Here is a 23,133-nt window from a genome sequence, read left to right as displayed (position 1 = left end):
AAGCAGGTCTTGCGTAGAGTCATCTCCAAGTGTTGACAGGTGATTTCTAAGGTTTTGAGCCATGTAATTCCAAGTTACTACATACACCGTTCGTCGTGATTTAGCGTGTTTCGAGAAATGGGGTTTTAAAACGATGGTTGAGAAGGCAGATCTTATATTAGATTTAACGAGGTGGCTTCATACTAGCTCAAAATCAACACTAGCGCCTTACCTTTGCTTCCTCCCAACGGTTGCAGGCCACACAATTCGGTGAGTTTCTGCGAAACGTCGCAGTCCGATCGCTTTGATTATGTCTTATATTGAAGACAGGGACATCAAAATATCAAAGATTATGAAGCAAAAATCCTCATGAAATGCATAACAAATCATATAGAAGTTGCGGAGGCAGCAGTTCTAAATTTGAGGCAGGTGTTTAAATTTGAGGCAGGTTAAGAAATCATACAAAAAAGAATAGAGTGTGTCAGTTTAGGCGTCTTCACCATTTGCAATTGTATGTATCTAGAGTTTGTACATCAGAGATAGGTTGTTTATGAGGGTCGGTTGTTTCGAGTCAGGGATAAAAAGGGTATGGCGTCCATGTGTGGACGAGCTCCCGCATAATCTGTACAGATTTACAAGGATTCAAAGGATATACTAATCCCACAGTCTTCGCAAGTTTGAATATAGGTATTGGTAGCTTGATCATACACTTCCTCGCCATATGTATGGACATGAGCAGTCTCCACCTTTTTCCATGTGCTGGTACGTGTCTTTTGTCGAAGCTCTACAATTAAATACAGCAAACGATGTCAGTAGTGATCAGAGAAAATAAATATTTGATCATGCGACAGCATATCCAAATTTCCGGATACATCAAAGTCTCAAATTTGCTTTGCTGTTCTCACCTCGCATCTTTTGTAACTCCTTCTGCTCTTTACGTTCTCCTTTCTTCTTTTCACGCGTCTCAAATACTTCATCCATCTTGTCAAGACTACCATATTTCGTGAGGGCAAAAGCTTCGACTTGCTGACGAAGGAAGAGCTGCATGTCACTCCAAGTAGATTTATGAGGATTTGGCTTCTCCCAAGTAGGAAGTCGTTCTCTGTCTTGCAATTCACCTATGTTCACATTGTCGTCAGTTGGGAGACAAACGACAGACAGACAGACAACAGGTTCACAATGGAGGCTGTATGACTTGGCACTCACTGTTGGTCAACATGTAATCCTTGGCACATTCCGTCTTGGTCAACAACGAGTATTTGTCTGGCAGCTTCTCAATGCATGCCTTGCAGACCAACACGTTGTAATGCTTCTTGTAATTATACTCGATATCCATCGAATCACATTCATTACATCGTGGCATCAGCGACGGATCAAGCTCTATAGCTAAATAACAAGGAATAAGATCGGGTCAGTTTTCTAAAGATGTTGAATGAGGTGCCTCAATTCCAAAGAAACAACAGGACAGCAAAGGAAGGCACATACGTTCATCTTCAAACATTGCTTTGCGTTGTGGTTCACGGGCTTTCGGTTGAGGTTCTTCTTGTTCAGGAGTTTCGTCGACCAGAAACCCTCCCTTGCTATCCTTCATTGTCGAAAGATTGTACTCATCTACAATAAGATGTGTGAGATCCTGGATTCAAACGACAATTAATAGCATGTGGAGCTTTAAACTGCATACAATACTTGAGATTCATCCCCGACTTTCGTTTCTTGTAGTTATTGTTGATGTTTGATGTGTCTGCCGTTGAGCTTGACCCAGCACCAGGCTGAGCATTCGAACTTGAAGATGCAGCATTGGAGCGATTTCGATCTTCTTGTTGCTCAGCAGCTCGCTTCCTTGCAGCTTGCTTCTCAAGAGCCATATTTTTATTTTCTTGAATGCGTTTGACTTGATCTGGAGACAGCTGTTGAGGTTGGTGTTGCGGGCTACTCATATTTCTATCTTTGATGACTTCCAAGGCTCTGATCTGTCAAGTTCTATGGTTGAAGCTTTGTTCTATACCGATCAAAGGTGTTTCGAGATCAAGAATCAGGAAAGCAGTAAGATCAGACTGACAATACGGCCCGAAAGCATCAATTTTCCCATACTTGACGCGTTCAAACACGTAATCTCCGTCCTATATTTGCACTTTAACTCTGTATGTAAATGGCTGCCAAAACCTTCAACATTTCGCAAATCAGCATACAGCCCCAAGCCCTTTTGCCAAGGGAGACTACGTGATGAGGTTGAGATTTCTTGTATTGAGCTGCTCGGGAAGAAACGTGTGGTCTCGTAGCTTTGCGTCTCATGCCGATGCCAAACCTAAAATCACGGATCCAAACTCACGAGTCGTCCCATTCAAGTTCGACAAGCCGGAAGCACTACATGTATGAATCGCTCTATGATCGCATCCTTAACGTCTAAGCTAACAGTTTTGATCTTAGGCCATTCAGTTGGAATTGTCACGAAACAAGGTCAGATTTCCAATACGATTAAAGTCGCTGAAGCCAGTATATGTCCCACATTGGATGGTATACCTAAATGTCAAATCACGTATTGTGCGTGCTTTTGGTGCCAATGGTCGCAAACTTGAGCTGGATGATGACACATGGGGTGGATCTTTTACACCAGACAACAGAGACTTTCAAATGTGGGTCAAAAAGGCTTGAAAATCTGTTAGGAACGCTTATTGATTGCGTCCATTGTTTCTGTTAGATATGGTGGTCGCAAATATCGCAAAAGTCAACTCGAGGCAATGAAAACGCCAGTAGAGTCTTGGACGTTATTCAGCCCATCTGCACTTAAACTCGGATCTGATACTGTGTCGGTTGATGAATTCAGTATACCATTGCATCTGCTTCACCGTACCGTGCATAATATTGCTCAGCAGGTTGTAGAACGAGAGATTCTTGCAGCTCTGAATGCCGTAAAGGTTGAGTTCACAATCACAGACTTCAAGATAACCAGTGTCGTGCCCGTGTATTTGCCAGTATGGATTGCAGATCTGACGTATCTGTGGACACCTCAAAGATACTTCACAAGCGGGTTCGATGGCCATATTAGCGGATTACCTGATCTTGGAGGTATGTGATCACCAATGACCTTGAAAGTGATTGACGTATGAAAATTTCAAAGTAACAAAGCTTCGCATGTTTTAGAGCCTCGTCTCAGTCCTCTCCTATACCCCATTGGAGGAGGCTTCGTCTTGGCAGCTGCAACAGCAGCAGTACTCAATCCAGCTGAATTCTCGATAATGACACGATACATTCTCGCATGGTCTGGATTTGCTGTAATTTGCCTGATGGTTCTGTCACGCGCACTACCTCTATTTAGCCTGTCATCGCCAAAGCAAAGGATACGAGAAGATGCATTCGAGATGCCATGGGAGGAGCTTTCTCAAAAACAACAAAGGGACGAAGCTGCATCTAGAGCGAAATTTGAAACACAATATCAACGTGTGCAAGATTTCCAAAGTAAACAATCATGGTGGGATTCCTATACGGCCTTCCAGAAAAAGCATCAGCATCGTCAGAGACTGCATCGTGTACAAAGGGAAGATGCAGAACAGGTACGAGTACGTAAACATAGAGACTCGAAGGGCTATTATAGAGTGTTGGGTATACCTCCGTACAGCAGTGATGATGATATATCGACCGCTTATCTGGCGAAAGCCCAGGAACTGCATCCAGACAAGAATCCAATGGATATTGAGGCTGCTACCAAACGCTTTCAGCTTCTGACTGAAGCTTATGGGGTGCTGAAGAAAGGTAGAGTGTGGGATTGTGAGTACAAGACACCAAGTTCCGTTGTTAATCAAATCTCTGGCCTCAACAGAAACGAGCCGCAAGGCATACGATGCCTCCCAAACGCTATAATAGAATGAATATCATGACGCATGGATGCCATTGTATTTTTATTGAAGTGAAACATTTGTAAATGATACCACTCATTATAACATTTGCACGCGTTTTTGTACCCAGTTGCCACTACAGGTCTATTTAGCCATTGGAAGTGTGAATGCGTCCAGACTAGCAGCTGGATTTGTTGCTTGGATGATGGTAGTATTGTTTCGAACGACAATAACCTGACCGTTTTTGCTGTCGTCTGTGAGCAAATCAACGTATACGTTGACCAGCGTTTCCATTTGTATCCAGCCTCCCATTTTCTCAAACATTGGTTTGTACACAGGGTCATTTTCCACGTCGTCAGGCTTCAGGTCACTACTACGTCCTGGAGAATAAACAGTTTTGGAAAAGGACTCAGGAATATTCAGCAATGCTTCGCTCTTACCCTTGCTCCAAATTGGTGTCCAGACAAAAGCTGGGCAAACCGTGTTCATGCGAACAACATGAGCTCCGGGTCCCATACCAACTGCTTGAAGCGTGTTGAACAAACTAGTCCAGGAATTGACTGCTGATTTTGTCATGCCATAAATCTATGACAAAAACCAAGAGTGAATAAGATATTCTTGGGAAAATAGCCCAGTTGAGCAAAAAGCTAGAGAATAACCCAGTTGGGCCAAAAGCGAGAGAATCACGTACAGTGTCTGGATGAAACGCAAATGAGCCAATAGATCCAGTATTGATAATGACACCAGCCTTCTTTGTCTTTTTGAAATGCTGGATAGCGAGTCTCGACAGCAACAGCGGAGCAGTCAACAGGACATTCAGTTCATCAATCCAGTCATCAGACTCATCATCGAAGGCGCCCCAGCGGTTCCCTTTTAGTGAGTAGCCAGCTATAACAAGGATCGAAAACGCAGTTTAGCTTGCATGCCCAACGGTACCAAAGCAACACACAATGCTCACCATTGTTGATCAATCCATCGTAGCCACCAAACGCCTTTTCAGTTGCAGCCATTAAAGCTTTGCAACTGTCGACCTTTGAAGCATCACATTGGATGAAGACTATGTCGTTGGGTCGTCCAGTGCTAGTCCCCAAACCAAAGAATGTGTCAGTTGTACGTCTGATGACGTTGCAAGATAGACCACAGGGCACATACACAGCTTTCAATTCATCGGCAGCAGCAATCCCATCGCGTTCGTTCCGATTGGCCAATACTAGTTTACATCCTTCCTTTGCCAAACGAGCGGCGATCTAGTAAGTAGCAAATATTTCAACAATTGTTGTTCAGTTTCAAAGTTCATGATTTGCGTACTCCTTGCCCAATGCCAGTCGATGCACCTACAAAGAAACGAACAGTTGAAGAAAATGCTGACGTTTGGAACTTGCCATAGAAAGAAATGTTTTATTCAGCAACGACATTGAAACAAACATGACATTTGGAACTTACCAGTTATGATTATAACTTTGCCTGAAAGTGACCACGTCATGATAGGTACAGGATCTATAGTATTAGCTTACGTCTATTGAAGCGAACGGTGGTATTGAAGCGTGATGAGTGCTTCTAGTTTTACGTCACACCAAAAACCTTGATCAGCAGCTTCGAAATCGTGGAGGCTAAGCACAGACTCGCTTCATTACATAATAAAAAACGATCTGAGAGTTTTACTCTGGACTTTAAAGAGACCTTCAGAATCGATGGCACAGAACTACTATGTTATTATGTTTCCTGCAAAAACGCGTTCCTACCCCCGAACCCATTCGCACCGTTCAGACCTATCTCAGGCATAAGCCATTATCTCCAATTCATTAACCACCACCTTCTACCTCATTAACCACTACCCCCTGGAGCTTTATCCATTGGTCAGACGACTCGTCAAGGCTCCGAAGGATAACTTGCTTACAAGACTAATGACAACTCAGCTTTTGCTCTCGTTTGTGAGCAATTCGATGTAGACGGAATCAGTGAGGCGACAGCATCGTAGAAGTAGTTGAATCACTGGCGTCGTCAAAGTGAAAGGTTTGTCCGAGAACTATTGGTTATAAAGAAAGACCAAGTCTCACATATCATGACGATGACGTGATCGAATATCATAGTTTGATTCGGCGGCAGCTCTGAATCTAGAGAATTGATCAGGAAGTTAATCAACCCACAAGTTGGGACTGCGTTCTCTCAGCATCAAGAAGCAACGCAGAAACAACGTTACCTCAACATCTGTTGTAATTATGAGCACTCTGCCTAGTCTAGCGTTGCCTCTCAGATCATATTTATCGACTACGTTTCAGTTGAAACTTCCAAACCTCAACGTCGTTGATTGGGTCGTCCCTTTCGGTAGTGTCGAGCTTGTGTTTCATCTTCTTAGCTATAAAATCCTTTTCAGACATCAAATCAAAGAATTTATAAATGACTAGAGGATCTCGTCGTTCAAATGCCATTAAGACGATGGTTGTGGGATTTGAAGATGCATTTATCGTGTCCACAAGGGGTTTGATGCATGTGTCCTCATACAAGAGATCCTGAGATGATGTTTGATTTCAGCACGACGCTTAATGATGTATGTTGCAGTATACTCACAGATCCAAAAATTATGTCGTATTTCTCGACGGTCGCTTGACCCCAAACAAGCTCAATCACGTTCATATTCGTGTCAGCAGCGTTGAGCATGACGTTTTGCTTTAATCCAATTACACTCATATCTGACAGAGTGACTATTCCTCCACATTTTGCAGCTGTAATTCCAACAATTCCAGTTCCAGAACCAAGCTCGAGGCACTTGAGGCCCTCCAAGTTCAATTTGGACTTTTTAGATGTAATATAATGCGCCAATACCTAGTGCAGTTGCCCAAAGTGAGTGTTTTTTGCATTGACAAAAAAAAATGTACAGAAATTGGCAAAATTACCAGACCAGAGTTCCATATAGCGGTCGCCGTATTCAAAGAATTGTCACATTGGACTATCTGAATATCTAGTGGCAGATCCACCATCTTGACAAATTACGCAAATGGAGGAATTGGAATTGACTCGTAGCCAATTAAAGGAACTGCGAGATCTTGTAGCTGTAGATCCAGGAAATGCGACAGATTTATTAGAGGCTATTACTGGTTTGGAAGAGCTGGAGATATTGCAGTCTCAATTGATTGCATCGAACGAAGCGTCTGCAGTTGCAACGTCAAATGAGGCTTCAAATAATTTAGAGGGAGATAACGAACACGATACAGACAATCTATTCGAATCAGGATCGCTATGCTGTGTACCGTATCAGACAAGTGACAAAACCACTGTGCTACTTCCAGCAATAATACTCGTGTCTGAACCTTCCGCGGTCAAAGTCTTGATCTCGAACCCAGTAGACACTATCACTACTCCGTGCCCAGGATTTCTATCTTCAACCTGTAAAAAATCGAATTGCAGACAGTCTCACGGCCTCGATATTGACTCTGAACTGGTGTTTGATATAGACATAGTTACCTCGCAGGCTGTCAAAGTGGAGGGAAGAGCTCTTTGTAGATATAGTGACGATATCTATTACATGGCACGAGTATTAGAGAAGAGATCTGACGGGTCGTATTTGGTGCAATATGAAGGGTACACGGACAAGCAGGTCGTAAAACCCGATCAGATAATACCGCACGTATTAGATAATCCAGTTAATCCCTCTGCAAATGATAGCAATGATGGTAACGATGACAAGGACGATAATGCTAGTGATGAAGGCCTGGAAGGATACGAGTACGGTGATGAATCTGGTGACGAGGAGTCAGGGGACGAAGCTACGACCACGTTTGCTCGTATTCATTTCGCTACTGAAAGTGGTGAATCATTAGGTGAATGGGAGCAGCATACGAAAGGCATTGGCTCGAAACTCTTGGCTAAAATGGGGTATAGGGCTGGCATGGGCCTTGGTAGAGATAATCAAGGCATTGTAACACCTATAGAAGCCGATATTAGAGTATCCAAACGAGGTCTTGGTGCTGAAGAGATCCAAAAGACGAAGAAGAAACGGAAGAGGAAGAAGAAGGATGTTGGCAACAATAACGTAGGAGCAAGTAAAATCAAACGGAATCGTAAATCAGCTACAGCCATATTCGACTTTTTGAATCGAAAATTGAATAACCAACAACATCATGAAACCATTGCTGAAAAGCAGCCTGTAGACTCGAAAGACGCCAAACCTCAAGTCAGCACCAGAGCTTCCATAAATGTACAGCTTCTAAAGCTTCAAGAACGTGAAGAAGTTATCAAGAAGGATCTAGCTCGAGCTAGAGAAGCTCTGACACGAAATAAGAAGGACGCCGTTGTGGCAAACCAGTATCAGCAACGTATAGATCTGTATGAGACGGCTCTAGAAGCACTGGGACGAAAACAACGAGAACTTACCAACAAGCAAAAAGTTGACAAGGATAGAGCTAAACTCACAATATTTTAAGATGTAGTGACTGATGACCGAATGACCTCTGCTGTATCATTGTTTATAAGGATGTTTATCCGTTCCTTCGAGTGTAATACACGTAAAAATCAGTAAGAGACGCGTCGAAATAATTGTGTTCCTCTTGCTCGATGTTTGCACTTGCTTTTGTTTCTCGCTTTTGACATTTTTAGCATTTTCACACATCAAGGACAACCAACAAGACAGTAAAAAGAAGGCCAAGAAAGCATGTCGGGTACAAACAAGGCGCCGTATCAATACTCAAACGGGAGTAGTGCCAGTCATCATGGAATGTATACAAAAGCTTCAATACCGAATGCACCTTCTATTGGAAAATCATCTCCAGCTCCATCAGCATTCAGCAACAGTTCGTCAGTTTCGCCAGCTCCCATGAATGGAGGCATTGTATGGAAGACACATGTTCCAGACCTGCAGGCAAAGACAATTAAGACGTGTGATGATTCTCAGGTATGAGTTTGCTTGGGAGCTTTGTGGCATCGGACTAGAGTGTTTTATTTGGAGCAATGCCTTGAAACAATTTTGTATATTTACCATCATTTGTTTATTTCATTAGGTCCTCCAGATCTTGATCAAATGGTTGCATCCAGCTTACGATCGCGAGTTCCTGTCAAAGCTATCTCGGGTCTCGCGAACCGTACGCTTCTATGATGGACACTTGTTTTCAAGCTATTGTACTAGCTACTTACCCGCTTTAACATTTTAGCTCAATGCTACTACGGTGCCTATCATCTACAAGGACTTGGACACGGCTTTTTCTCACTACAATCCCAACAATGGTGTTGACTCGGTCACAGAGTAAGTGCTAGTAAAAATGGTGCAAGGGTTCATTCGCATCGTAATTCCGTGAAACGTTTATTCGCATCGTTACGCCGTGACGCCGTCTCACACTATTCCTCTTTCTGATGATAGTATGCGAGAACGACTACTACCACTAGCTCGATCTATTCGAGCAATGTACAATGGCCAACGCCGAGCAGGATTCACACAAAAGGCTTTATCACATGTCAAGGCCCTCGATCTACAGCTGATTCTCAAAGCTTTTGACTGGAGGGACATTTATGCAGTGGAAGAGGATGACGAAGATGACCCTTACAATAATGGAGTTAATCACAAATTTAAGAATCAAACTGAGCTTGAACGAGCTTTCGCAAATCATATGGCTGAAGAAACTCGTGCGGTCATCAACATGTCTGAATATCACAACAGTGATGAACCGTTTTCTCCACTTCCTGCCAACGGGTAAGTGCCTAACAACAGAAAACAACATTTGACGGTCGTCTTAGTTGTATTTTCTGACTTGCAACTCGCTTATTAGTCTGAACGACAGCTCGATCAAATCTATATGTAAATTCGTACTCAAAAGCTGTACTTCATTGGAACGATTGGCGGCTGAAGCCTTTATTGACTGTTATGAGGTGCGGGCGTGTATACCAGATACCTTGAAAACACTCATCATCACCATGACTCGGCCACTTTTATTATGGGAAGAAGCTTGGTCTCGACTCGCTCAAAGATGTAGAGACTTGACATCCTTGACGATTCATGAGACTTGGGAATTTTACAACAGCTTGTCGTGGAAGTTTGATAAAGAAAAGAAGCTTCAAACTCCTCGTAAGATGCCTAGGAATCTTCCTTTTGCACTTGAGATCTGGAAAAAGTTGGAGTATTTTGAATATGATTTCAATATGCGTCCAAGTGATGTATGTGATTTGTGATTGGCCGTGTCATGTCAGGGCTTCTTGCCTTTTGTACTTTCTCCAGAATTACTAACCCCTTTCTTCATTCAATGTTAGGGTCATGAATTGAAGGGATTAGCCAAACCAACAATACTCACTGAAAAGTACATGTTGGATGCCATTGAAGCATGCACAGAACTCAAGAGTCTCGTACTAGTCGGCTGCACCATCTTCCTTGATCAGGATAATATCGTACGGAAGCTCCCCAAACTCGAAGAACTCCGATACCGAGATTGTCACTTTGGTAGTCCCGATCAAGTTATATGTATTGCAGCCCGAGCACTTGAATCGGTCGCACATTTGAGGACTCTGGAATTGACAAACATCAAAGGCCCACAATTGGAGGAGGTAAGGGAGACTTGCAAAAGATTTGTATGCATGATTGGAATGGTGGCATTACTCATATTGCTGCCTTAGATTGAAAAGTGCTTGAAAGCACATGCTCCTAATCTGGAATCCTTGACGCTACTACATCCCACTGCATCACTCGTCACGACCAAACCGATATTTACGTCTGTCGCATGGCCACGTCTCAAATCCTTGATAATGTCACATGAAGATGCCAAGAAGGCTGGGCTTGCACCATTTATCAGACAAGAACCGCAACAGCTTAAACATCTCGAACTATACTATAATCTAGGGGGAGCACCATATCAAACAGCCAAAGACCCGATCGACTTGCGTCTATGCATAGGTCTCCGTATATTGAAACTACACTTGATCAAAACCCTTGAAGTTGGCCATGGACCATCCTTTTTTTTACACGATGAAGTCCATAGACGTGTATTAGCCGACTTCCCAGACTGTGTCGATGACTTCATATATGGCGTCTGTGGTCTCCCAAACTTACGATTACTTGAAAACAATCTCGCTTATGCCGAATACTCTGCTCTTACGTTGATCACTGCTGCCCAACTCCGATATGACAGCACACGTGTACCTGTCTTGTTGGATTGTGCTGTGCCATTCAGTGTGACTGTGCAGCTCGCACCACATAAGAGTGATAATATATTACTTGATCCACATAAAGAGGCTATAAAGGACTGGGTCAAGGATACTTATGATATGATTCTGTTTTCTGCCAACATCCATGTTACTCCTTGAAACGGTCTCTCCATTATCAATCGGAATTAGGAGGTAAGTAGGCTTTGTTTCAGGAGCAGAAAAAGGTGAAGATAGAATTGAATGATTCCATCATGAAATAGGATATTATATATGCAGCTGGTGACATTGTATAGCTCTGTAGAATAGTATGTGGGATAAAAATCGCACAAAAACACGAAAAAATGGATAAATCCCCAACACTTGTAGTAAAAAATAAAACAGCTGAAGAGGCACCTAGCATTTGCGAATGATATATTTTGTTGGCAAAAATAGAGAGAGAGAGAGCTATACAAATATCGGTTCTTTGTCTACACACAATTTTATACGTATTTAAGATCGTTGAATTGGGCTGTTGAACAAGACGTTCTTTATGATTTGTGAAATCAATCCATGTGCCGATTCAATAGATACCTTGGAGCTAGAGGATTCACACAACGAAAGAGGTTAGACAAATGACCAAAAAAAGCGGAAATGATACAGAACTTGCCTATCACGAGCAACTTTAGACAATGGTCCTTCCTCCTTCTTCTTTTCAGCACCAGCAGACCCTGCATAGTACGAAGCCGAACGAGAGCTTTGGGAAAGAGAGGATTCAGCTTGTTCAATCTTTTCAGCCAAATCTGCGATCTGCTGAGCATTGTAGGCACGATTTGTCAACAAGGGGGATGATGAGAGTGTGTTGACCCAGTATTTATGCCACAGCAATTCAAGCAGATGGTTGTCGAGACTCGATTTGAAACATGATACTTCTAATTGGTAGTACCTTAAGCAAGATTGAGTAAGATAGTCATGTGTGCATTGATTGGCGCGAGCAAAAATTGCCAACTATGCAAACGCACTGTTTCGCGTGAACACCAAAGTCTTCGATCTTGGAGAGAGGGATGGTCTGGTATTCTGAAGGACCTTCATCTGGTGGTTTGTAACCCTATCACAGCCATGAAAACGTATCAGTTGTGTTGGACGTGTCTGGCTACCAGTTTACACGATGACCTACAGCGGGATATGTTCGGAATGCGCCAATCTCCACCTTACCAGCAGATATTGTTCGAATGGGATCGACCTAGCCAGAAAATTCAAAGGACGGTCACGAAACGAGCGACGAGGCTCAAATTACACGGCGTTTCATACCACTATTGCCACCCATGGATCTTGATATTGTTGATTGAGCATTTGTGTGCTGACGTCAATTCCAGACAACCAACATCCGTAACCTGGATGACTGTGATACCATCCGATTGGATTCTCAATCCTTCCCACCTTTGATTGGTTGTGTCGTTAGTTCCAACACAGAACAGAGAGTCCAGACAGCAGTTTGAAGACACAGGGTCAGCCACATACTTCTTTAATGAGTTCCTTGTATTGAATAATGTATTCGTTTGCCTGATCAGCAGCCGAGACTCGAGTTTCAGTTCCTTCTACCGGCAATGCGAATGCATCCATGATGACGATCGTATCGCCCATGACTTTTCCTTGCATCAGTCCCATGACTTCTATTGTTCCGCCTGAGCGTGCATGGAGAACCTTTGTTGAAAAAGGAGACGTTAGAATCCTGGCAAGGAGGCAGCTGTTTGAGCAGAGGTTCAAGTTGTGATGAAGAACACTGATTCAAGCAATCACAAGCTTGAGCCAAATCCTCATACCATTTTGATCAAGGCAACAGCAGATATCTTGACCTTTTTGAAAAAGTTTGGACTAGATTGATGATTGTTATATTAGTTTGATGTCCAACATTTCATGCCAAATCCAACGTTTTAAGACAAGGGTTGTCAAGAAATACTGCACAAAATAAGATAACATACTCTTTATTCCAAGGCTTCTCATCGACTTGTTTCTTTTGGTCTGTGACATCGTAAAAATACATCATATCCGCTGTCGAGTCAGCTCCAGTCATCCCATTCTCCATTTCAAATCTGCGCAGAGCATTGGCTGCGTCCATGACCGCTTATTTTATATATAGGTGCCCTACTTGGGTGTACAGTCTGATTCTCTCGAAATGAGGTGCTTGTTGAGAAAGCTCCTAAATAACGCAGCAACGAAGAGTTTGTCCAGCCAAAACGATGCTCCGCACGTGTTAAAATATCATATAATCATGGAGCTTCGTGTTATGTGTTCTACATCTCATGAGTGAAGGCAGTTCCTTGAGGGAGAAAGAGTCTGTTTTGGGTAAGGCGGTTGAGCATTGTAACAACGTTGCTCGAGGCTATACGCTATGGATTGCATTATGACGCGTCGAGTATAAGATATTATTCAGAATGCATTCACTCGACTGTTCAAAATCGTGTTTCGTGAGGCTTCTCGAGATTAAAATAGAATTGAAACATCGTGCGGGTGCAATTCGAAAGTGATAGAAAGTGCCTGATTTGCAGTCAGAAGCAGCAGTTTGATAGACCTGACTATTGCATTGGTAGATACGAGGAATATTATATTGTCTTGCTGGTTATAAGTAGCAAGACTTTCAAGCTTCCGTGTGTGGCTTCCGAGACGACTGCATTTGTTGACTTGAGAAATCATGGCCAAAAGTAGAAATTTGAATATATTTTGCATTTCGTTTATTGCAGTGTCCTTTCTTCATTGCTTGAATTACTAACGATATCACCACTCAAAACATCAATCAAGTTCCCCGCAATTTTCGACTGTTGGAAGAGCTAGAGAAGGGTGAGAAGGGAATTGGAGATGGTACTACCAGTTACGGATTGGCCGATTCTGATGATGTCCTGATGTCAAGCTGGAATGGAACCATCCTGGGTCCTGGACATGTAAGAGGAGTTGGCTTGCTTGAGACACACAGACCAGACGTTATTGCACGACGTTAGTTTCATGATCACGATCATTTTAATTCCGTATTCATCATTTATTGCTATTAGACGGTTCATGAAAACAGAATCTACAGTCTTCGAATTCATTGTGGGCCTGATTACCCAGACAAGGCACCAGTCGTTTCCTTCCTTTCTCGCATCAATCTACCCGGTATCAATCAACAAACAGGAAAAGTATGCATACTCTGAAATGATCATCTTTGTCATCTTGATTTGTAGATCTGGGACATTGACACGTCTTCCCACCTTGCTAGGTCGAACGCTTGCCTTGTCTAGACAACTGGAAGCGAACCTATTCATTGGAAACTCTATTGACAGAACTGAGAAGGTAGAAATGATGATCCTTGCTGAAGTTCACGTGTGATCACTCTAGCTTAACCCGATGCTCATCACAGGGAAATGGCGAGTCCAGCAAACAAGAAATTAGCTCAGCCTCCAGAAGGCACGATGTTTTAGAGATAAATTACACCTCTTTGTTGTTTGCAAATAAAAAACTGATCACCTTGTAGAGCTCGATCTTCATAACTTTTTGCACTTTTTTGGGCGTTCGCAATCCAAAGACTCTAATAGACACACGTAACTAAACCATGCTTGACCCCGTCAAGGCACTACCTATATTTCAAGGCCACAGCTCTGCCTCCATCACTGTCTTTGTCTTGTATATCAGCATTCTCCTCCCAAGTTACTTCGTTTTTTGGGCGCATCGCAAGCATGCTTATATTGACAACCGCGCAGTTAGTAAGTTCATCATATTTGATCAAGCTTTGATAGTTTTCTCTATCCAAAAGTCTGGCGGTAGCGTGAAATCAAGTAATCGACATCAAACACGAATGTTGACGATGAGCTGCTGATTGATGTGGAACAAGAGGGGTTCCAGACCTCATTTCAAAGTCATGTTCTTTCAATTTAAATCCTGATCCTGATGATTCTAACTCTGTTTTTTTTTTGGCTATAGTGACTACAATGTTTCATGTCCTGCTGCATGTAACGATGGTGTCAATAGTCTGGCCGGCACGCTATATATGGCCAGGCAGTCTGCCATGTGCCGTTGAATTGTGGACGGAGACGATCTTGATTTCCACTTTGTCGCTCTTGTTGGTAGCTCGTCTAGCCTCCTTCATTCCAGAATATGAATTATCACGACGTCGTTTAGAAATCTCTCAATCTTTTATTATCAATGATCCAGTACCCGATATTGAAGTAATTGCGCCGTCTGAGATTGGTGATGCAGAGAAGAATCTGTATAATAGTGTACCTATGTATCTGAAACTCGCTGGACGTGAAACACCACATGGCTCCATGAATTCCATGTCCACGTTGAATAATGATACTCCTCATGCGACCGATATACGTGATAGTGTAAATGAAGAGATTGAAGTCGCTCCAGCCGTCAAACTTAAATGCCAAACCCATATTGATGAAGATATCATACCTACTGCTGGTCGCTCGTCTTGGACTCTTTCATCACTCATCCCACTATATTATGCCTCACCTGTATCCAATGACCATCAACCCCCTCTTACCATGAGTCGCTCCGAAACTGAAACCATGAACCGCATCCAAACTGAAATCAAGATACATCATCATTCATTTGCGCTTGATGAAGCAATCTCGAAATCAAACGACAAAATTTGGTTGAACTGGTGGTCGTCAGCTACAGGATCGAAGCTACTGGGTCGAAGGCCTAGCGATGCTATGTTGGCATCTGTACGAGGGTCTGTTGCTTGGAAGATCAAGGCTTGGTTGGCTCCAAAATCTTTATTCGTGTTGGGATTGATTCAAGCCTTCATGAATGCTGGGGTGTGTCGAATATCTTGTTGTATCTTTTTTCTTGGCTTGCTATATGCTCTTAAGCAACTTATAATTTAGATCTTGTTGCTCATTCAACGCTACTCTGTCCACTATCGTATCTTCCCTTCTCCGACGTATGCTCTGAGATGCGCTCGTAGTATCGATCTTATAGTTATGATTGCTGAAGCGTTCTTGTATGTCGTCATCGTTGAACCGTTGATTTGGTTTCTTGGAAAGGTAATTTTGCTCCCAAGATTTGTTGGAGAAACTATCATGCACTCTCGGCACTTTGCTTAAGTAGGATGTCAAGGACGAGTTTCATTTATTATCAGATGTCTTCCTGTCCTTATTTGCGGGAGTGTGAGTTGAAGAATTTGAGGTGATCCCGGAATCACGGAATAAAACGAGCAATGTTTTTAGATCATTTATCCTTGGTGGGATCATCTTTGCTGAAGTTGCATTCCAAGTGCCAACTCTTCGCCCACTCAATGATTTAAAACTTTGGGTAAGCTGTAATGTGCTCAATAAGGAACAATCATGTTTAGACTCCTACTTTCCAGCTCTATGCTGGAGCTTTGGGAGGCCATTTGATCATCGTATTGGTTCCAGTCATCACCTTGAGAATTCGCCTTGCCAAGTCTCCAGAGCAAAGTAAATCACTCAGCTGCTCGATTGAATGTTTCAATCGAACTTTGCAGACCCCAGAACTCTTTGAGAAATTCAAAGAGTTCTCTGTGGGCAACTTCTCTGTCGAAAACTGTCTGTTTGTTGAACGTGCCACAGCGTTCAAGCAGTTGATTGATGCTGGCCATTATGAAGCTGCACGAGATGAAATGGAGTCTATCTTCACGACATTCATTGAAGAAGGGTCTCTCTGTGAAGTATAATACCCAAAGATTTCGATTCGCGTCTTGTGTTTTTGCTTGAGCTCATATGCATCCCTCTTAGATCAATATTCTCGGAATTACTCGAAGGAATGTCGCGTCATCTGTCTCAATGATGAGGTCTTGTGTCGATGCACCTCCATTAGGTCTCTTTGATGTCGCAAATCAGGAGATTCACGAGTTGCTGTTTCGAGATACCTTCAGTGCCTACTGTAAGAAGAAGAAAATGGTATAAGTGGTATATTTGATCGTAAATTTATCTTTTTTCTTTTGTTTCAAGTTGAAGCAAGAATAAAATTTGAATCATGTATGTATTTTCACTGAATGTGTGTGTTTTATTTTGCAACTCTCGTTTGAAATGATCGGATCAGATCGATTGACGCGTCGCGAGAGAAATACTTTGAGGATACACATGCATTCTTGCAGGTGAACGTGAGAACTTCGACTTGTCTGCGTCAACGTTTCTTGAAGTTCCGACGATGGTGACACAGATGACCTTTTTAAGCTCTAAAAACACTGTGGAGCTTTGCAATCTTTGACCAAACCGTGTAGATTTCGCAGAGATAGCCTATAAGGCTTGCCAGAGATGGGAGCCTGCTGTAGTACTCCCGCGGCTGACAACCAGCAGGTTGGAGCTCACGAAAAGTGTAAGAACAGGCGTCACATTATTTACTTGCCAGCCCACCATTGCGAGTCCTAATCCATTCTCTCCAATAGACAACAACAGCATCGCCAAGCCTCCTATTCATAAACGTCCATCAATTATTCAACCTCCCGTTGTATCAGTGGCCGACATCAATCAAAACATCAGCACCACCACAAATGTGGGCGAAGGAAATGATGCATACCGCAGCAAGCCCAGGCTGAAGAATGATATTCGTCTAAAGAACTTGGCAAACATGCTGAAAGATGATACCTTCATGAGAGGTTACAATACGGATGAAAAACGATTGTGGATGTGCGCTGCTCTTGGCGATCTATCGACAGTAAAAGAGCTCGTTGAAAACGGAGCTGGTGTTAATGATGAAGAGGCTGAAGGTGATATGATTGGTGTCACACCGCTGTATGCTGCAGCGTGCAAGAATCACTTGGATGTTGTTGAGTATCTTATAGAACACGGTGCAATTGCCAATTTCCGGATTTTTGATAGTCCATTGTTGTGTCAATATATTGAAGAAAAGAAGTTGGATTTGGTGAAGCTTCTTATTGCTAAGGTGAGGAAGAATTTTCCAAGGCAGGATTAAAGAAGTCTAACAACGCTGCTCCAACACAGGGTGCTGACGTCGATTTTGACGATACAAGTAAACAAACACCACTATATTTGGCTGCTAGAGATGGTCTTGTTGAAATTGTCGAACTTTTATGTCAGCGTGCAGACGTAAACCGTTTCGAAGACAGCGAGAAAACTCCCGTTTGGATTGCATCTCGTAATGGCCACAAGGAAGTTGTAGAGATACTCTTAGAAAAGGGTGCCGATTTCCGAAAGCGACCTGCTAGTGGAAATGTAGGAACTCCTGTAATGGTTGCTGCAGAAGTTGGGCATTTGGACGTTGTCAAGCTCTTGATTGCGAAGGTAAGATTTGTTTATAAAAGCGAGTGTTCTTGTGATATTAAGTGACGCGTCACTTTCTCAGGGAGCTGCTGTAAATAGCAAGATATCCGGTGGTACATTACCGCTATTGTACAAGTACTCAGAAGAAGGCAATTTGGAAATGGTAGAGTTTTTGTTGGATAAGGTACGTTATTAACAGCTGATTTGCAATCTTCTCCATCATCGCTACAGCAGTCCTTCCATTTCTTTTACCAACAGAAAGCTGATGTGCATGCCACTGCTACAGAAAGTCCACATACTCCTGTGTGCATAGCAGCACAAAGTGGACATGAGGACATTGTGAAAGCGTTGATCTCCAAGGGTGCCAATCCAAATACCGTCGTCAACGATACACCATTATTATGCAAATATGCTGAGGAAGGTAATCTAGAGATGGTGAAACTCCTGGTAGAAAACAAAGCATCTCTCGATGAAACCATTACTGGTGGAGCTGGAGTGCTCGAATGTGCTTATTCCAGTGGGAAATCAGAAGTTGTGAGGTTGCTTATTGACTATGGAGCTGACGTGGACACTACACATGACGGTTACCCATTACTTTGCAAGTATGCTGAGGACGGAAAGGAGAACGACGTCAAAATGGTGAAATACCTTTTAGATCACCCAACGAATGTAAGTAGCAATCAGCTCTTCTGTCGCGTGTATATTTGCTAAACAATTCGTTCTAAACTGAAACAGAAACCCGACATCAATGCCACAAACATGGATGGCCAAAGTGCATTGTATTACTTTGCCAAAGCTGGTAATCTGGACATGGTGAAATATCTCGTAGAACAGCATGGTGCAAAAGTGGATATTGGAGATACGACGCCATTGCGTGTCGCTGCCGTTCATGACCGTTTGGACGTTGTCACATATCTCGTAGAGCATGGTGCTAACACGGACGTATCCAGCCTTCTCTTTAAATACGTTGAAAGTGGAGATATGGAAACCGTGAAGCTTCTTCTCACAAAAGTGAGTAATTGGATCTGTCTTTGATCGCTTCCTCCCTAACTCTTTTTCACAGGGTGCTGATGTAAATATTGTCGGCCTAAACTCAGTAACGCCACTGCATGTTGCGTCTTTGAGTAATGATGATCTCAATATGGTCAAATACCTTGTTGAAGAGACTGAACCTAAAGCTAACGTTGATGCTGTCGATGATCACGGACGAACTCCACTTTGGGTAGCATCGTATAATGGAAATTTGAAAGTCGTTAACTATTTGGTGGAGAGGGTAAGATCCTAGATTTTCAGATCAAGCGGTTGCATTTAACACATTCTTCACAACAGGTTGAGAATGTCAATCAAGCCGCCACAGATCTTGTAGATGAGGGCAAGACTCCTTTGTTTGTCGCTGCAGAGAATGGTCATATAGAAGTGGCCAAATTGTTAATGGAGAAGGTGAGCTTTTCAGCCGATAGTTTCAATCATTCATTCATATTCAAACAATCTTTCACTAGGGCGGCGATGACAAACTGACGCCAACCTCGGGCGTTACTCTTCTGGGCGTTGCAGCTCAGAATAATCATTCAAAAGTTGTCGAGCATCTTGTCGAGAACGGTGCTGATGTTAATACTAATATTGATGGATCACCACTTCTCTGCAAATATGCCTCAGAAAAGAATTCCGTAATGGTGAAACTTCTTATCGAGAAGGCAAGTGGAGGTTGGTAATCTCTTACTGCTTGTTTCGTTATTAACAATCGCGTTCAACAGAAAGCTGATCCTGATGCTGCGGATGCAGACGGCAGAACCGCACTTTATTACTTTGCTGAAGCCGGCGACTTGACTATGGTTAAATATCTGATAGAACAAGGAGCAAAAGTAACTGTTCCCGCAAAACAACGAGATGATACACCACTTGGTGTTGCTGCGAGCAGCGGCCATTGGGAAGTGGTGGAGTACCTTGTTAGCCAGAAGGCTGATCCAAATGTCAAAGTTGATGGGATACCGTTACTTTCCGTGTATCTTGACGAGAGAAAATTGGCCTTGGTGAAACTACTTATAGAGCATGTGGGTGCCTGTCTAGTTCGTCATATCCTTGTATGTTCAGTTTTGACTTTTTCATGACCAGGATGCTGATACCAATGCTACGGACTCTAATGGCAAGACTTCACTTTATTGGGCAGCCGAGCAGGGCTTATGCGACATGGTCAGACTTTTGATTGACCATGGAGCAAGGCCAAATCTATCAAATGACAACGGAGAGACGCCAATGTGGATTGCATCTCAGAATGGGCACTTGGATGTCATCGAATACCTTTTCGATCAGGTCAGCTCTCCGTGTTTGTGTCGTTTTCAACCAAGTTCTTAACGCGCTAAACTCTTCGTTCGTTGGCAGTCGGCTGATATCAATCTAGCCCCAAATGGAGACAAGACGGAACATACTCCTTTAGTGGTTGCGGTACACAATGGGCATTCTGACGTTGTGAAATTCTTAGTGGATCATGTAGGATAAAGTTGCTATTTCTTACTTTGTTTGGTAGTAACATTCTTGTTTCCATAGGGGGCTGATGTGAGTACCAAGATTGATTCTGCTCCATTGCTGTGCTATTATACTGAGAAGCACAATCTGGAGTTGGTGAAGGCTCTCATACAAAATGTAAGGACGCGTTGTTCGTTTATATCGTTTGACGTTCATAGTTTGTAACATCTTTTCAACAGAACGCGAAAGTCGATGCTGTAAACAAACATGGGAGCACGGCTCTCTATATTGCATCAGAGAAGGGGTTTCTCGAAATAGTCACGCTTTTGGTCGATCATCAAGCTGATATGCACCATTGCCCCACGAACGGAAAGACACCAGTGTGGATTGCATCTCATAATGGTCATTTGGAAGTTGTGCAGTACCTTTATTCGAAGGTCAGAACTTTCTTCTTCTTTCGCCACCCTTGGCTCTAGTTTACTCAACTCTCAAAACAGGGGGCTAGCACCAACCAAGCTGAAACAAGCGAGAATATGGGAGACACAGCAATGATTGCTGCTGCACAGCAAGGCCAATTGAATGTCGTAAAGTTCTGGATTGAAAATGTAAGGCAGTGAATTTGAAGATGGTGGTCTTTTGTTGAGCTAACACACCCCTGTTGCCAGAACGCTGATGCAAATACGAAGGTTGATTCTGTGCCAATGCTATCCATCTACAGTGCGTTGGGTGATTTGGAATTGGTGAAGGCTCTTTTAACTCATGTGAGACGTGAAGGTGTTTGTTTATCTTACTGACCGGTTTTGGCTCAACATAGTCTTCGTTGAAATAGGGAGCTCAAGTAAATGCTCAAGATGAGCGTGGCACTACTGCACTATATTTGGCGTCCGAAAACGGTCATTCAGAAGTTGTTAATGTTTTGTGTGAGCATGGAGCTGAGGTCGACCATTCAACCGTTGATGGAAAGACTGCACTTTGGACTGCCTCGCAGAACGGGCACTTGGAAGTCGTAACATATTTAGTGCAGAAGGTAAGGAAATCGGCTATGATTGCGTAATTTAGTTTTCTAACGGGTTTCTACACAGGCTGAGAATGTCAATCAAGTCGCCACAAACACGTTGAATGAAGGACAGACTGCCTTATTCGCGGCTGCAGAAAATGGGCATACAGACGTGGTTAGATTGTTGGTCGAGAAGGTAAATGATTTAGCATTTTTTGTGTACCTTGCTTCATTTTCTAACAAACTTTCCATAGGGAGGTGATATCAAACTGGCGCAGAAGTCAGGCTCTTCCCCTCTAGTCATTGCAGCTCAGAATGGTCATTCACCGGTAGTTGTGCTCCTTATCGAAAACGGTGCTGATGTCAATATCAATGTTGACGGATCACCACTCCTCTGCAAATATGCCGACGCGAAGGATTCAGACATGGTGAAACTTCTTTTGAACAATGTGAGTCTTGGTTGTGAATCTCTACTGCTGCTAGTTGCCATTGTTAACATTTTCGCCCAACAGAAAGCTGATCCGAATGCGGTGGATGCTTATGGCCATACGGCACTCCATTACTTTGTTGTAAATGACAACGTGGAAATGGTCAAATGCCTTGTAAGCCGTGGAGCCAACGTCAACATTGTAGTTGGACGCAATTCGTTGCTGGTCAAATACATTTTAGCCAAGGACATGTCTATGATTGAACTGCTTGTCGAACGTGAACATGTACGTCAATGCTGTGCAGCAGTTACTGTTTGTCCTATTCACCTCCTTTTGTCGAATAGGGAGCCGATATTAAAACTATTGATCCAGGTGCAACTTTCCCCGGCGCAATGTGGGCTGCAGTCTATAAAAGAGATCCCGAAATTGTGAAATACCTAGCCGACAAGGTATGAAGAGCTGGTCACAGTCGATTTCTTTGCTTGTATGCTCACCCAGAATCTCGTCAGGGCGCTGCTCTCCAAAGTATTGCCACTTCGTCAAAAAGACCACCAAGTGCACTGTGGATTGCGTCACAAGAGGATGGCGATGAGAGTGGTTTGGAAATAGTCAAAATCCTATGCCAAAAAGGGGCGGACGTCAACCAGTCAACAAAAAACGTCTCTCCACTATGGAATGCGTGCTATTACTGCAGCAAGGACAAACTGGATATTGTGAAGTACCTAATCAACGAAGCGAAGGCCGACTTGAACCCACCCAATGATAAATCGACTCCACTTTTGGCTGCTTGCTACAGTTACAATGGCAACATGGACCTTGTCGAGTATTTAGTTTCTAGGGGCGCCAAGGTTACGGTTAAGGAGTCTGGTTCTGGATACACGCCGCTATACATTGCAGCTCAACAAGGTAATAGTCACTTGGTTCACTATCTTCTTCGCCACAGAGCCGAGGTTTACACAGAGACCGAATCGGGAGATACGCCACTAGCTGTAGCTGAACGCCGAAAGGACCAGATGATCCAGAAAGGGTTGGACCATGTTGATATCCAGAAGTGTATCGACTTGATGAAGAATCCTCCAGTTCTAGATCAAACTGAATTGTCCCATTAA

General features: G+C 43.1%; 6 protein-coding genes across 6 annotated transcripts; 4 read left to right on the top strand and 2 right to left on the bottom strand.

Annotated features, from left to right (window-relative positions):
- Nucleotides 1-611: 611 nt before the first annotated feature.
- SmJEL517_g00585 (uncharacterized protein) lies at nucleotides 612-1,916 on the bottom strand (the record flags this gene model as incomplete). The annotated part of the gene is made up of 5 exons (XM_031166514.1): nucleotides 612-763; nucleotides 885-1,097; nucleotides 1,186-1,365; nucleotides 1,465-1,590; nucleotides 1,661-1,916. 5 exons carry the CDS (start codon nucleotides 1,914-1,916, stop codon nucleotides 612-614), a joined length of 927 nt encoding a protein of 308 aa, XP_031027369.1.
- Nucleotides 1,917-2,202: 286 nt separating this feature from the next.
- On the top strand, nucleotides 2,203-3,837 carry SmJEL517_g00584 (uncharacterized protein; the record flags this gene model as incomplete). The annotated part of the gene is made up of 5 exons (XM_031166513.1): nucleotides 2,203-2,349; nucleotides 2,407-2,612; nucleotides 2,678-3,045; nucleotides 3,121-3,729; nucleotides 3,797-3,837. 5 exons carry the CDS (start codon nucleotides 2,203-2,205, stop codon nucleotides 3,835-3,837), a joined length of 1,371 nt encoding a protein of 456 aa, XP_031027368.1.
- Nucleotides 3,838-6,807: 2,970 nt separating this feature from the next.
- SmJEL517_g00583 (uncharacterized protein) lies at nucleotides 6,808-8,232 on the top strand (the record flags this gene model as incomplete). The annotated part of the gene is made up of 1 exon (XM_031166512.1): nucleotides 6,808-8,232. The coding sequence occupies one exon, from the start codon at nucleotides 6,808-6,810 to the stop codon at nucleotides 8,230-8,232; it is 1,425 nt and encodes a 474-aa protein (XP_031027363.1).
- A 3,244-nt stretch (nucleotides 8,233-11,476) lies between these two features.
- On the bottom strand, nucleotides 11,477-13,029 carry SmJEL517_g00582 (uncharacterized protein; the record flags this gene model as incomplete). The annotated part of the gene is made up of 8 exons (XM_031166511.1): nucleotides 11,477-11,511; nucleotides 11,588-11,856; nucleotides 11,933-12,018; nucleotides 12,088-12,153; nucleotides 12,222-12,350; nucleotides 12,432-12,614; nucleotides 12,734-12,785; nucleotides 12,893-13,029. 8 exons carry the CDS (start codon nucleotides 13,027-13,029, stop codon nucleotides 11,477-11,479), a joined length of 957 nt encoding a protein of 318 aa, XP_031027362.1.
- A 1,870-nt stretch (nucleotides 13,030-14,899) lies between these two features.
- Nucleotides 14,900-16,819, top strand: SmJEL517_g00581 (uncharacterized protein; the record flags this gene model as incomplete). Its single annotated transcript, XM_031166510.1, has 6 exons — nucleotides 14,900-15,709; nucleotides 15,779-15,937; nucleotides 16,002-16,060; nucleotides 16,121-16,205; nucleotides 16,246-16,581; nucleotides 16,649-16,819. 6 exons carry the CDS (start codon nucleotides 14,900-14,902, stop codon nucleotides 16,817-16,819), a joined length of 1,620 nt encoding a protein of 539 aa, XP_031027365.1.
- A 351-nt stretch (nucleotides 16,820-17,170) lies between these two features.
- On the top strand, nucleotides 17,171-23,133 carry SmJEL517_g00580 (uncharacterized protein; the record flags this gene model as incomplete). The annotated part of the gene is made up of 22 exons (XM_031166509.1): nucleotides 17,171-17,231; nucleotides 17,302-17,798; nucleotides 17,858-18,157; nucleotides 18,219-18,320; nucleotides 18,395-18,805; nucleotides 18,872-19,147; nucleotides 19,200-19,409; nucleotides 19,466-19,576; nucleotides 19,636-19,809; nucleotides 19,891-20,187; nucleotides 20,249-20,446; nucleotides 20,516-20,623; nucleotides 20,681-20,776; nucleotides 20,839-21,036; nucleotides 21,097-21,204; nucleotides 21,265-21,360; nucleotides 21,429-21,626; nucleotides 21,682-21,792; nucleotides 21,851-22,045; nucleotides 22,109-22,309; nucleotides 22,369-22,473; nucleotides 22,534-23,133. 22 exons carry the CDS (start codon nucleotides 17,171-17,173, stop codon nucleotides 23,131-23,133), a joined length of 4,653 nt encoding a protein of 1,550 aa, XP_031027364.1.

The sequence above is a fragment of the Synchytrium microbalum genome, assembly GCF_006535985.1.
Source record: "Synchytrium microbalum strain JEL517 chromosome Unknown SmJEL517_scf0002, whole genome shotgun sequence".
NCBI lineage: Eukaryota > Fungi > Chytridiomycota > Chytridiomycetes > Synchytriales > Synchytriaceae > Synchytrium > Synchytrium microbalum.
This window is presented reverse-complemented; position numbering and strand designations above follow the sequence as displayed.